The sequence below is a fragment of the Artemia franciscana genome, chromosome 11, assembly GCF_032884065.1.
Source record: "Artemia franciscana chromosome 11, ASM3288406v1, whole genome shotgun sequence".
NCBI classification, from domain to species: Eukaryota; Metazoa; Arthropoda; class Branchiopoda; order Anostraca; family Artemiidae; genus Artemia; species Artemia franciscana.
This window is the reverse complement of record NC_088873.1, coordinates 41,097,422-41,111,075: the sequence shown is the minus strand read 5'-3', so window position 1 is coordinate 41,111,075 and position 13,654 is coordinate 41,097,422. Positions and strand designations below refer to the sequence as shown.

The following is a 13,654-nucleotide window of genomic DNA, read 5'->3' as shown; positions in this document are numbered from 1 at the left end:
GTCCTTTTGACATAAAATGCGTCCAGCTGGCAGCCCTGATTGGGGCCTGCCACAGTTCATTCGTCTTTTCTTACCCTAGCAGTGCTCCAGAGCCATTCTTCTCTTGTGTTTTCACCGAATAGTCAGGCTTATAGATCACAAGAGAACTGTCATTATTCAAGTACGTGGTAAATTCCTCTTCAGAAAGGGGGACATATTTTTAAGTCGCTAGCTCATTTAATATGGAAGGAAGTATAATTCCCAACTTTAGAGGCGATTTTTGTAAACTTCGCTTAAGGAGCCATATCGAAATCATCAGAGATAATATTGGCTCATAATTTTTTTATAATACTGCACTTAGTCTTGAAAACGATATTGCACTTAGTCTAGCAAAATTACTTTCTTCTCCCACCTAAAGCTGCTTCTCAAATAATCCATTCCTGTTCCATGGTTGGCACTTCGTATGCCCAAGGAGACTGATCCCTCCCCTCGGTGTGATTTTGGCAGCGTATTCTACAAAACATCCTACCTCATGATTAAACTCTTGGTTTGGCGGCCAGTGGTGTGGTGGTGACCCCAATTAGCAGTACTAGGCTTCTATTTTTGCCTACCACTTTCAGGGCAGCCAAGGAAAGTTTGAAACCATTACCCCCGTTACTTTTGATGAACTTCTTTGTTTTATTTAAACGAGTATAGAACTTAAGTCTTACATTTTTTCCTTGAGTGTAGGATCAAGTTTAGAGCCGATTCTTTCATCCAAAGAGGGAGACTCTAGTTCGAATCCTTTCAGGACTAAAATTATCCATCTTTGGTCTCGGTACCTCTAGAAAAATTAGACCTTGGCGTTCAGAAAATTTATCATTATTTTACTTTTAAGATTTAAAAAAAAATAATCTGTTGAATTTTTTCTTCTATTTTCCAGGAAGCCGGTTATCTCGGCAATCGTTACGCTGTTGTAACTTTTGGTGGAAAAGGTGTGTTTAAGAGTCCTCATAGCAGAACAGCTGACAGTGAGATTTGGAGCAATAGAAAAATTGTTCAAAAAGCCTTTGAAGGGTAGGCAAACATTTGTTTAAAAGTTATTATTGGTAACTGCTTTTTTTTTTTTTTTTCTTTGGGTACAATATCACACTCAGACTTCCCAGATTTTAGCAAAAAACTGACTAAAAGAATAAAAATTTGATAGCTGATTGTGGTCATTGACAAAATGCTCTTAGCTCTATCTATGTTAGTAGGTGTTATACTCTATATTATTATTTGGAGTGAATAAAGGGGGTAAAGGGGAACAGAATAGAAGTGAGAAGGGTTAGTAAACGTAAAAAAATGGCAAAGTTTTCTATTAAATCTTCTTTAGTAATGTTTGTGGGACTGAAAAGAGGGTAAAGGGGCGTGGGGCCTATAACCCCAGGGCTCTGATTCAATTTGCCTCGGGTAACTACTGTTTATTAGCTTTCATTTACTTTAATTATGTATGAGTGAACTAAGCTTTATTAGTTGGGTACATTATCATCAACAGATTAAAACTCACCTAGTTCTAATCTAGCCCATAAAAAAAGGGAGTAAATCAGAGTGAATCTTGAGGTAGTTCTTTACTATGTTAGCTGGATATACAGTAAAGAACGAACACAGTTGCAACTAATGTCATCACATTCTTATACTATAACGTCATTTATGGTTTTACCTGCGATTACGGCCTCATTTATCATCTTCCATATGAAGATGCAATTTCTTGTCGAAAAATTGATTTTATTTATTATATTATGTTGTAGTACTTACATAAGCACGTATGTGTACCGACTTTCTTTAAAATGAACCCTTAAACAGCTCTTTATAATGTTCCAGTGCCCTACTAGCAGTGAAGAAGGAAAAAAAAAGAGGACGCTTCAGTGCTACCCGTGCAAAAAAGTGATTGTCCCTGCTGGTTCAACCAAGGGACTAAGTTTCCTGAATAAGATTTTTGGACATAGCAATTTCAGTGGTGTACTTTCTGTTTTGGCCCGACGCAATTTTTTAGGAGTTTTTTTGTATCTTTTTGTTTTAATTTCCTTCAATGTGTTTTAAAATAGCATTCTCTTATTAAGACTAATATAGATAATAGTTATCGTTTCTGGATCAGCTAGAAATGGCAATTTGTTCTCACGTACCAATTTTTTTCAACTTTTTTATTTTTAGTTACTATGGGCCGTTGTCTGTCCTTTTCCATGATTCAGCTAAGAAAAACCCGAAAGCTTTTTCCTCAGTTTGATATATGAAGTATATTGTTAGAGAACGTTCTATTATCAACAATAATAGACCTAATTTTTATTTTTAAGGTCTAATTTAATGCTTATAGGCCTAATTAGGCTTAAAAACAGCTCGTTTTGGGGCTTTATATCCCATTCTCTAACAAAAATAATTCAAACAGACCAACACGCTACTTACTTGTTACAATTAGCAAGTTGTAATTTGAAATTTGTAACAAAAGTTGGGCCTGTCAGATTTACTGGATCCAGAATTTCATATAAAAAAATTGAGCATTTGATTTTTTTTGATTTTTTTTTTAAATGTTATGGTTCGAGTGGCAGCCGTGACATGTAAAGAACAAACTACAGTAGGCTACCCATAGTAAGAAAGATTAAAAAATATTCTTTAATAAACACTGGCTAGTGAGAAGAAATTACGATTTGTAGCTGATTCAGGAAGCCTATTTAAAACCCAAACCTCTACCTTAATCCCATTCAGAAGAAAAAATACAAATGTTTCCTTTACCAGCCATATATCAGGATTACCAAATTCCATCTGTTCATCGACGGTATAATTCTGGAAGGACACTATTATTAGTCAGTTATTTTACAATTTACTCTTATATAACCATAATCTCGTCTTTAGTTAATTACAAAGACACTATATATTGCAAGATCCTTTCAAATAAGTTCTTAACCAACTGTCTATGATGTCCCAGTGCCCTTTTAGTCAAAGGGCATTTCTAGTGAAAAAAATAACAGAGAAGAAGAAGCAATAAAAAATGAAGGACACGTCAGTTTTACCCATCCAAAAAAAGAAAACATTGTTAAAAGTAGAATAGCCAAGGTTCAGGGTGTTTTTTGTCCATTCCTAAATATCAATCTATAGACCTTTTCACAAATCTTCGAAGTGCTTTGATATTTACGTTATTCAATAAAATGACTGATATTCTACGAAAAAATGACAAAGCTTTTCTTAAAAACTTATCAGACTCATCTTCAAGTCTATCTTAGAGGAGTTTTTCCTTTTGAGACAGTTCGGAGTAACGAACTGTAAGTAAGAAGCGACGTGGCATAATAGTAGCCAAAACTCCAAAAACAAAATTTGATAAACAAAAAAAAATTGATTCTTCAAAAGAATTGACCGTTTATGCTGACTTCTAATCAATGAAATTTATTAATTTTAATGATACCAATCGAAAGCTACGAGTCTGAGAAAATTTACCGGATTTTTGAAAAAGAGGAGATTCACTATCCAAGAAGTCGAGCCATCTTAATGAGAATCACACTGACAAATTCAGCATATCAAAGAACCCCACTGCAGGGATTTGAAGTTGTTTTCTAAAAAAAAAAATGTTGAATTTTGTATTATTTACCAGAAGAAAGACCATGGATGCGAGTTTATTTGTTTTGTCGTTATTCGTTTTATTTTTCCAGGGTGATCATATCAAACCAATAGTTTTACAAGATTGGAAAAGGCTCGTTCGAACGGAAATCTGAAGTTCTACTCTTTTAAGTGACTGATAAAATTGGAGGCTAATCAGGCCCCCCTCCTCCACGCCAGTTTTTTTCTCAAAAAGCATCACATCAACATTTTGAAATGACCTTTTGATTCAGCATAGTTAAAAGATCCAATAACTATGCCTCTGGTGGAAGGGCTGCAAGTTATGCAATCCACTCATTGTTAACATATCCATTGTTAACGATTTTTCGCCGGAAATATCGTCCATGGGAAAGAAATTTTACACAGGGGGTGGGGCGAAAACTCCTGGTATGATTATATAAACAGTCTGAAATTACATAAAAAAAAGTTTCTTCTAGTTAGGAGCCCCCTCATGTACGGAACAATTTATGTTTGTCTTAAGCTTTGATGTTGCTTTTTTACTCTCAGTTGAAAACTTGTTTTCTTATGTAATTTCTTGTAGGAGGATGCGAATTTGCGTATGCTACTAATTTCTTTAGGCAACTTTAAATGGTATAAGTGTTGCATATCTGAAACTGGTACATATTTATAATTTTTTAAAATATAATGAAAAAATTTGAAAAATAATTTTGAAAAAATAATGAATTTTGAAAATATGTTGTGTATAATCCTCAGACTTTAATAGACGCCTGGTTTCGACTATTTATTTTTATTTATATTTATATTTATAAATTATATTTATATTTATATTTATTTATATTTTATATTATATTTATATTTTATATTATGACTATTATAGACTATTTATAGACTTTATATTATAGACTATTTATTTTTATTATGTTCCAGACTCCCATTTAATGGCAATGAACAAACTAACGCTATAGAAGCCATGAATTATGCCACAAGATTAGCTTATCGCGCCGGTGTTTCCAAACATATCATCTTAATTTCGTGTGAGTCATCTTGTGAATCCAAGGATTATGGGGATGCTGTAACGTTATTATTGGAAAATGATTTCAAATTGCATATCCTTCGACCAGAGAAATTTCAATTGAAAGGAAAGAAAACCTTGGAAGATTCAAAGGTAATACTGCACAACCCATTGAGCGGCTTCAAAGTTTGGCGTTTCTAAGTGTAGAGACTAAATTTGATAAATACACATACAAATATATATATATATATATATATATATATATATATATATATATATATATATATATATATATATATATATATATATATATATATATATATATATATATATATATATATATATATATATATATATATATATATATATATATATATATATATATATATATATATATATATATATATATATATATATATATATATATATTTATATATATATAAAACATACAAATGTTTGGTGGTTATTTTTCAAAAGAAATTTTCTCAAAAGAAAGTAAAGAGTGGCAGAGTAAAATCATTCCTTATATCAGGAGATTTCCCCCCTCCTCAACTCCTCGCTCTTTGCGCTAAATTCTTGTAGTGCCTTAAAAACACTTTGTATTCCAGTTCAACGGAGCTTGTTTTGAGCAATATTTCTTAAAACAAAAATTTTACAAAAAGCTAAATTATAGCATACCGACTTGGGAGTCAAGGACTTGACAGCCTCCCTGATGTAAGGATTATTTCTGTTTGTTTTAAATTTTAATGTTGCTCTTTGCTTTCATATGAGAAACTTGTTTTTGTTAAATTTAGTTTTTGTTCATTCTTCATAATATACCCAGAGTTACCTTTAATGTGAGGAGGAATACCGGCGTCAAACCCAACATTTTTAAACAAAATTGATCTTTTGCACATCAACGTTTTGAAAGAGAAGCTTATTTAGTTCATTTGACTTAAGAAATTCAGTACAAATTTCAAAATTAAATTATCACCTCCTCAAAATCAGGGTAGCTTTCACCCCACTAGGTTTTATACTGCACTCTTCATCCTGTATTCATGTATATTCAGTTGCGTATGAATGTTGGATGAAACCGTCTCCTTTTTTTCCCAGACCATTGGTTTAATACGGGCACTCCTAGAAAAAACATAAGACCTGGTTGAAAAGATATAGAAGACTCTTGTCCACGAACAGTTCGTGGTAACGAACTGTAGTAAGGAGCGATCCGGCTCAATAGTAACCAAAACTCTAAAAATTGGAATTTTGATATCAATAGCTATATCAAAAGAATCGCATTTTAATGCTGATTTTAAATATATAAGTTTCATCAAGTTTAGTCTTACCCATCAAAAGTTACGAGCCTGAGAAAATTTGCCTTATTTATGAAAATAGGGGGAAACACCCCCTAAAAGTCGTAGTATCTTAACGAAAATGACACCATCAGATTCAGCGTATCAGAGAACCCTACTGTAGAAGTTTCAAGCTCCTATCTACAAAAATGTGGAATTTTGTATTTTTTGCCAGAAGGCAAATCACGGATGCGTGTTTATTTGTGTTTTTTTTTCTTTTCCCCAGGGGTCATCGTATCGACCAAGTGGTCCTAGAATGTCGCAAGAGGGCTCATTCTAATGGAAATGAAAAGTTCTAGTGCCCTTTTTAAGTGACCAAAAAAATGGAGGGCATCTAGACCCCCTCCCACGCCCATTTTTTTCCCAAAGTCAACGGATTAAAATTTTGAGATAGCCATTTTGTTCAGCATAGTCAAAAACCGTTATAACTATGACTTTGGGGATGACTTACTCCCCCACAGTCCCTGGGGGAGGGACTGCAAGTTACAAACTTCGACCAGTGTTTACATATAATAATGGTTATTGGGAAGTTTACAGACGTTTTCAGGGGGATTTTTTTGGTTTTGGGGGTAGGGTTGAGGGGAGGGGGCTATATGGGAGGATCTTTCCTTTTAGAAATATGTCATGGGGAAGAAAAGTTCAATGAAAAGGGTGCAGGGTGCAGGGCGAATCTGATCACGTTAGAAAAAAAACGTCAAATTCAGAGCTTAATATACAATGCTGGGTGTTCGGAGCCCCTCTATTATGGAGTATAATTTGAAAATAACACAACTATACGAGCGATAAAACATATATACCACAACCATAACTCAATTAACGAAAGAACTGCTAAGAGATAACACAACTATAAAGCGAAAACAGGTGAAAACTAATGGGAGAATAAACGAACTAAGAGGTGGAAGGGGCCCAGAGAAAAAATATAATCCTTTTCCAATTTTGAGCCTAACTTCCGCAAAGGAGTAATAATGTCAGAAGCCCCGAAATACCGAATTATTTTCTTTTTCCTATCAGACCGGGGTACATGAAACAGAAACTTACAATAGCGGAAATATAATATAAACAATTCAGCCAGATCTTATCTTTTTTCAGGATAGGTGAAATACCACATAGGAAAAGTATTGAATGGTCGCAAAAGCTAGTGTATAGCAATGCAAGCGCTTTTCGATAATAATGATCACGATTAGCTACTATTTTACCATAACCCGCTTTAAGTTTTCTTTAATATGCAGTACAATATTGATCCTAAAAGCTAATAGATTCCAATAAATATGACCGCCGCAAATCAGAGACACAATGGATTGAGAAGTTAGAACGCGGATTTCAAATGGGCATAGACTTTGCATTAAAGACTCGGTACTCACACTTATCAATATTCAATGACAGACCAACAGTTTTGAAATGTTTTGAAATAGATGATACGGAATTCGAGAGGCTAGATTTAGAACGGCTATATCTAGAAGTATATCATCCGCATATGCAATACAAGAGACATTTACCAAATTACAAAAAAGAAAGGGCATAATTTTGTATAACACACTGCGGATCCAAATACTGAAAAGATACGGTGAAAGAACACCACCTTGACGCACTTCCAAGCGGGTTGGAATATTCCCATAACAATTAGAGTGAAACTTAACCGAATATGGGAATCAAACAGTTCGTGGTAACGAACTGTAGTAAGGAGCTACCCGGCTCAATAGTAAACGAAACTCTAAAAAACGGAATTTCGATACTAAAAGATATATCAAAACAATCGGATTTTTATGCTGATTTTAAATATATACGTTTCATTAAATTCAGTCTTTGTCATCAAAATTTACGAGCCTGAGAAAATTTGCCTTATTTTGGAAAATAGGGGGTAACAACCCCTAAAAGTCATAGGATCTTAACGCACCATCGCATTCAGCGTATCAGAGAACCCTATAGAAAAAATTTCAAGGTCCAATCTACAAAAATGTGGAATTTCATATTATTTGCCAGAAGACAAATCACGGGTGCGTGTTTATTTGTGTTTTTTTTTTCCCAGGGGTCATCGTATCGACCAAGTGGTCCTAGAGTGTTGCAAGAGGGCTCATTCTAACGGAAAGAAAAAGTTCTAGTGCCCTTTTTAAGTGACCAAAAAAATTGGAGGGCACCTAGGCCCCCTCCCACGCTCATTTTTTCCCAAATTCAACGGATCAAAATTTTGAGGTAGCCATTTTGTTCCGCATAGTCGAAAACCATAATAACTATGTCTTTGGGGATGACTTACCCCCCACAGTCCCTGGGGGATGGGCTGCAAGTTGCAAACTTTGACCAATGTTTACATACAGTAATAGTTACTGGGAAGTGTACCAACGTTATCAAGGGGATTTTTTTGGTTTGGGTGTGGGGTTCAGGGGAGGGGGCTATATGGGAGGATATTTCCTTGTAGGAATATTTCATGGGGGAAGAGAAATTCAATGAAAAGGGCGCAGGACTTTCTAGCATTACTATAAAAAAACAATGAAAATATAAACATGAGAAAGTTTTTTCAATTGAAAGTAAGGAGAAGCATTAAAACTTAAAATAAACAGAGATTATTACGCATATGAGGGGTTCTAGAAGTACTTTAGCATAAAGAGCGAGGTATTTAGGAGGAGATAAATACTTCGCTGTTTATGCTAAAAAAATTTTAAGTAATTTCAGTTATTTATTCTACGGCCTTTCTGATTCAGGGGTCATTCTTAAAGAATTGGGACAAAACAAGATTTAGTGTGAAGAGCAAGGTATTAACGAGGGGACCAACCCTCTCATATATATAATCAAAAATATAAGAATATAAAAGTTTGTTACGTAAGTTAATTCTTAAGTTACGTATTTTGTTTACTAATAAAAATGTTCGTTAAAAATTAAAAGATCTAGTTGCCTTTTTAAGTAACCGAAAAATTTGAGGGCAAGTAGGCCTCCTTCCCCACCCCTTATTTCTCAAATTTGTCTGATCAAAACTAAGAGAAAGCCATTTAGCCAAAAAAAGAATTAAAATGCAATTTTTATTTTAATAATTTATGTACGGAAAGCCCAAATCAGACATGCATTAATTCAAAAACTTTCAGAAATTAAATAAAAAAACAAGTTTTTTGAAATGAAAGTAAGGAGCGACATTAAAACTTAAAACGAACAGAAATTACTCCGCATATGAAAGGGGCTTTTCCTCCTCGACACCCCGCTCCTTGCGCTAAAGTTTGATTCTTACTCGCAACTCTACTTTTTAAAACAATAAAAACTTTAGCGTAAGGAGCAGGATGTCGAGGAGGAAAAGCCCCTTTCATATACGGAGTAATTTCTGTTCGTTTTAAGTTTTAATGTCGCTCCTTACTTTCATTTCAAAAAACTTGTTTTTTTTATTTAATTTATGTGAGCACTCATGGAGAGTTAGACAACTTGGACCTGAAAATGTGCTCTTTCAAACACCCCACTTCCCTGTCTACGCGATAACTCACCAGTCTTCTTTCATAGTGTGAGGGATGTTTTTTAAGTAAGGTCCGTTTGAAGATAAGTAAACAACGAAGGATTATTTCTAAAAAATAAATTTAGTTTTGGAAAGTATATACTTTACTCTATTTAACGGCATAGATGCCAAGTTTGTTCAAACACTTATGATATGTTCCCAACTAATTTTGAAGTAATCTCTTCATAAAAACTTATTAAAAACCGCCTGCTCTGATAACCAAGAATTCACTGCCATTTTCAAAGTCGCCATAATTGCAACGGTTGCCACTGAGGTGTTGCTTGAGGTCTAGAAACGGATGGTAATCATTCGATGATCAGCCATCAGACCGTGATTGTATTATCATTAATCACTATTGTGATAAAAGTGACTGATAATGCTGCTAGTCTTGGTAATTCTCTCTTTTTGTTTTCAACTTTCATGTATTTATTGTACCTTTACTTAAATGTTTCAAGGAAGGGATTTTCGGGAATTACCTCTGCTAGGAGGCTATTCCAGGTGATGACGGAACCCGGGTGAAGCTAATTTTCAGGTATTCCTCATGCGGTTTACCCTGCCCAAAATAGCCTTGATAAGCTATGTGTGGTGATTTGCCCTTAAAGGTCTTGCTCTTTCAGGAACGATCTTTAGTAACTATTCTGTTAACTCCTCGGCAGGTTTTCCAAAAGCTGCTTCACAAGCTGCTAAAATTTGAGCACATCATGTATGTTGTTTTTGTGTGTTTGTGGGTGTCTGTGTTTGCTTGCTTGTGGTTTTACTGTATGTGTATGGCTTTATAATATTTAAGTGCAATATAATTATTATTGTATATATTTATAAAATAGAATTTTCCTTGAACGCTTTGTATTACAGAAAGGTAAAATGCCAATTTACCTCAGAAAATTTTCAAATAGATGATGGAGATATTAAAAATGTATATCTGCAAATTTGTTACAGACAACAGGAAATCGTATAATATACTGGCAATTGTAACAGAAACAGACAACAGGCACAGGAAGCGGGCAATTGCATTACAGAGAGGAAAAAAAGAAGAAAAACAGAACATACAGAAGTAGACTCTAAAACTTACGATTTTTTTCGCGTAGCACTTGTTCCTTTTGCTCCCATGAAAACCCTGTTTATTCTATATTGGGAAGCACTCATTTTATGTCATTGTTATTTATATTTCCTAGTCTTATAAATAAATGTAACTTAACTGGGAAACCATAGCCCTTCTTTTAAGTAACGAAATTAAATTTAAAAATCTTTTTCAACTGAAAATGAGGAGCAACATTAAAACTTAAAACGAACATAAATTATTGCGTATATAAGGGGGACACTCCCTTCCTCAACTATCAATTTTTACGCTATAGTCTTAAAGCTCTTTAAAAATACTTCAAACTCAAATTCGACGATCCTTGCATTTGAGCAATCTTTCTTAAAGAATTGTGACAAAATATCTTGCGTAAAAAGCAAGTGTCGAGGAAGGGACAGCCCTCCTTATGACGGGATTAAAGCACCTACTGCTGGACACAAGCACCCATTTCCTCTGCAAATGCCACTGGATACAGCAAGCGGGTTTCATGCCTTATAGGTTCACGATTGAGAAGATCTTCACCATCCGTCAAGAAGTTGAAAAAGCCCGGGAGTTCCAACATGCAGCATATATTTCCTTTGTCGATTTCAAAGCCACCTTTGAATCGATTGACCGTGATTTTCTCTGGCTGGTGCTTAAGCGAATAGGACTTCCTGCCAAGTATTGCCATCTGTTCAGGGCTTTCTATGCTGATACTATGAGATCCGTCCAGATAAACCCTAGTCGCAGCCCAGTATTCAAAATAAATACTGTGAGGCAAGGGTATGCTGCCGCCCCCGATCTTTTCAACACCACAATCGATTAATTTTATGGATCGAACCACAAACCGTCTCCATTTTGTACTGCTGTTTGGCAAACAAGTCTTATCTGATTGTGACTTCGCGAATGATATCGCTTTTGTATGCACTTTTGCAGCTGAACTCGAAGAAGTCCTTACCACATTATTGGAAGAAGCATCTAAAGTGGGACTGAAAATCATCTGGCAAAAGACTAATATAATGATCATTGACACGGCATGCGCAACCTTGAACTCGACCCCACTCAGCTTATTAGGATATACCGTTGAAGTTGTGAAATCATTCATGTATCTTGGGTCCGTCATCACGGACAGCAGATCTATCGAAGCTGAAACTTAGTCCCGTATCACGAAAGCCACCTCAATTGTGGCCCGATTCTGCCGTTCTGTCTGGTCGATCCCCGGTAGTATCCGCAGAACAAAGATTCGTATTTACCACATACTGTAAACCGATTTCTTTTCTACTCTGCTGTGACCTGGCCTTCTGTCGCTTCGGTCCCAAACGCGATAGATGTGGCTCAAACCAAGTTTTTCAGACGAATCGAAGTGATTAAGTGATATGACTTCGTCTCCAACTCATGTCAGCTCACTGCACGAAATCTTCGGTGCTTCGGCCACCTAGCCCGCATGCCAGCAGAAACGTTCAGTTAGAATTTCCTTTAGTTTTGATCACTCAACGTCCGGCTGGAAGCGTCCGCGGGGAAGGTCGTGTTCTAGATGGAAGGACAGCCTTGCTCACTTCCTGTCTTTGATCGGTAGCACCCCGGACGAAGCTATAATGCTAGCACATAACCGTTTGGACTGCAGACGATGAGTGGCCTCTCTTTCTACGCTGGACCACCAGCAAACTCATTCCAAAAGAATGTATGTGCAATGTCTCAGGAATTGCTAAGCGTTTTAAGTTGAAAATTTAAGAATCTGCTGAGGAAGGTTTAAAACTAAACCAAAGGTATTTTGTTCATCCATGTGGTGAAAAGGGCGTATCCTGCAATATCTTACGAACCGCTGAAGGTATTAAGGTGAAACTTTTAGGGAGTGATGAAAGGGATATTGAACTAAATCAAAAGATATTAATTGCATCTAGGCCGTCAAAAGGGCGCATATATTGTATCTAAAGAATAGCTAAGGGTATTAGGATGTAGCTTTCATTGTATTTTGAGGTTGTTGAACTAAATCGAAAGATACTAGGTGCATTCATATTTACAAACGGTGTATCTGCAATGTCGCAGAAACAGCTATGGGTAATAAGTATAAATAGTCAAGACATGTTAAGATAAATCAAAGGACAATATGTGCTTTCAGATTGTAAAAACGGCATATCCACAGTATCTCAGGAACGGCTAAAGGTATTAGGTTGAAACTTCTAAGGAATATTACTGAATGAATGTAGTATAAAAGAAATTTTTGGGGAAGAATATTATTTTAAGGTAAATTTACCTTTGAAATATTTAAAATCATGGATCCAGTTGAGGGGAAATTGCCTTCCAGTAGCCTACATAGGGAACAGAAATAAAAAAAAAAAATGGGAACAAATGGTAAGTGTGGGTATTGCGGAAAAGAGGATAATAATTTAGCCCATTTCCTCATGGAGTGCCAGGAGCTTGAAAGTCTTAGGGATGAAATTTGGGGGACCATCAGTTGGTGCTGCTTTCTTATATCCTGAGGTCTTCGAAGCCTGGACTCATATGCAAAATGGCACGATATGTGGAAAAGGCGAGAGAGGCTCAGTCGAGCCTGAGTGAATGAAAATAAGTATTGTTTTATATTGAGTGTGTGTTCTGTGCAGTGTTGTATTATTAAATCATGTTGTGTATGGCCGTAGGGCTCAAATAAACTTTCTTTCTTTCTTTCTTTCTATTAAGGGGAGGTGAAACTAAATCAAAAGATATCATATGTAGCCATAGTGTCAAAAGGGTGTACGTGCAATATTTCCGGTATAGCTAAGGGTATTACGTTAGAAAGGGAATGTTGTTAGAGATCTTCTACTGAATCAAAAGACACTATGTGCATCCAGGTTGTCAAAAGGATATATCTGGAATATCCTGGCGACAGCAGAAGGAATTAAGTTGAAAATTTCAGCGAATGCTGAAGGGGGTGTGAAACTAAATTGAAAGACACTATGTGTTGCCACATTGTCACATTGGTATTGTGTTGAAACTTTCAGGACAAGTTGTTCAGAATCTTGAAGTAAATCTAAAGATAGTATGAGCATCAATTTTGTTTAAAGAGCATATTTTCAATATCTCGATTACGGCTATGGGTATTAAGTTGAAAGTTTCAGTGCATGTTGAAAGGAACGCTTAATTAAATCAAGAAACACTAATTGCATTCATGTTGTCAAAATGGCGCATCTGCAATATTCCAGGAACAGTTAAGGATATTAAGTTGAAAACCCAAGTGCATGCTGAGACAAATCCAAACACACTAT

At 35.5% G+C, this 13,654-nt stretch overlaps 1 protein-coding gene across 3 annotated transcripts in view; it reads left to right on the top strand.

Moving 5' to 3' along the window:
* The window catches only part of LOC136033229 (uncharacterized), a 197,456-nt gene that overhangs the window by 176,832 nt on the left and 6,970 nt on the right, over nt 1–13,654 (top strand). For 2 of the 3 annotated variants that reach the window (XM_065713941.1, XM_065713943.1), the window contains 2 exons: nt 902–1,035; nt 4,474–4,711. In XM_065713941.1, coding sequence (XP_065570013.1) covers nt 902–1,035; nt 4,474–4,711 — 372 coding nt within the window. The remainder of the gene's footprint in view (nt 1–901; nt 1,036–4,473; nt 4,712–13,654) is intronic. The other variant, XM_065713942.1, reaches the window with a different exon arrangement.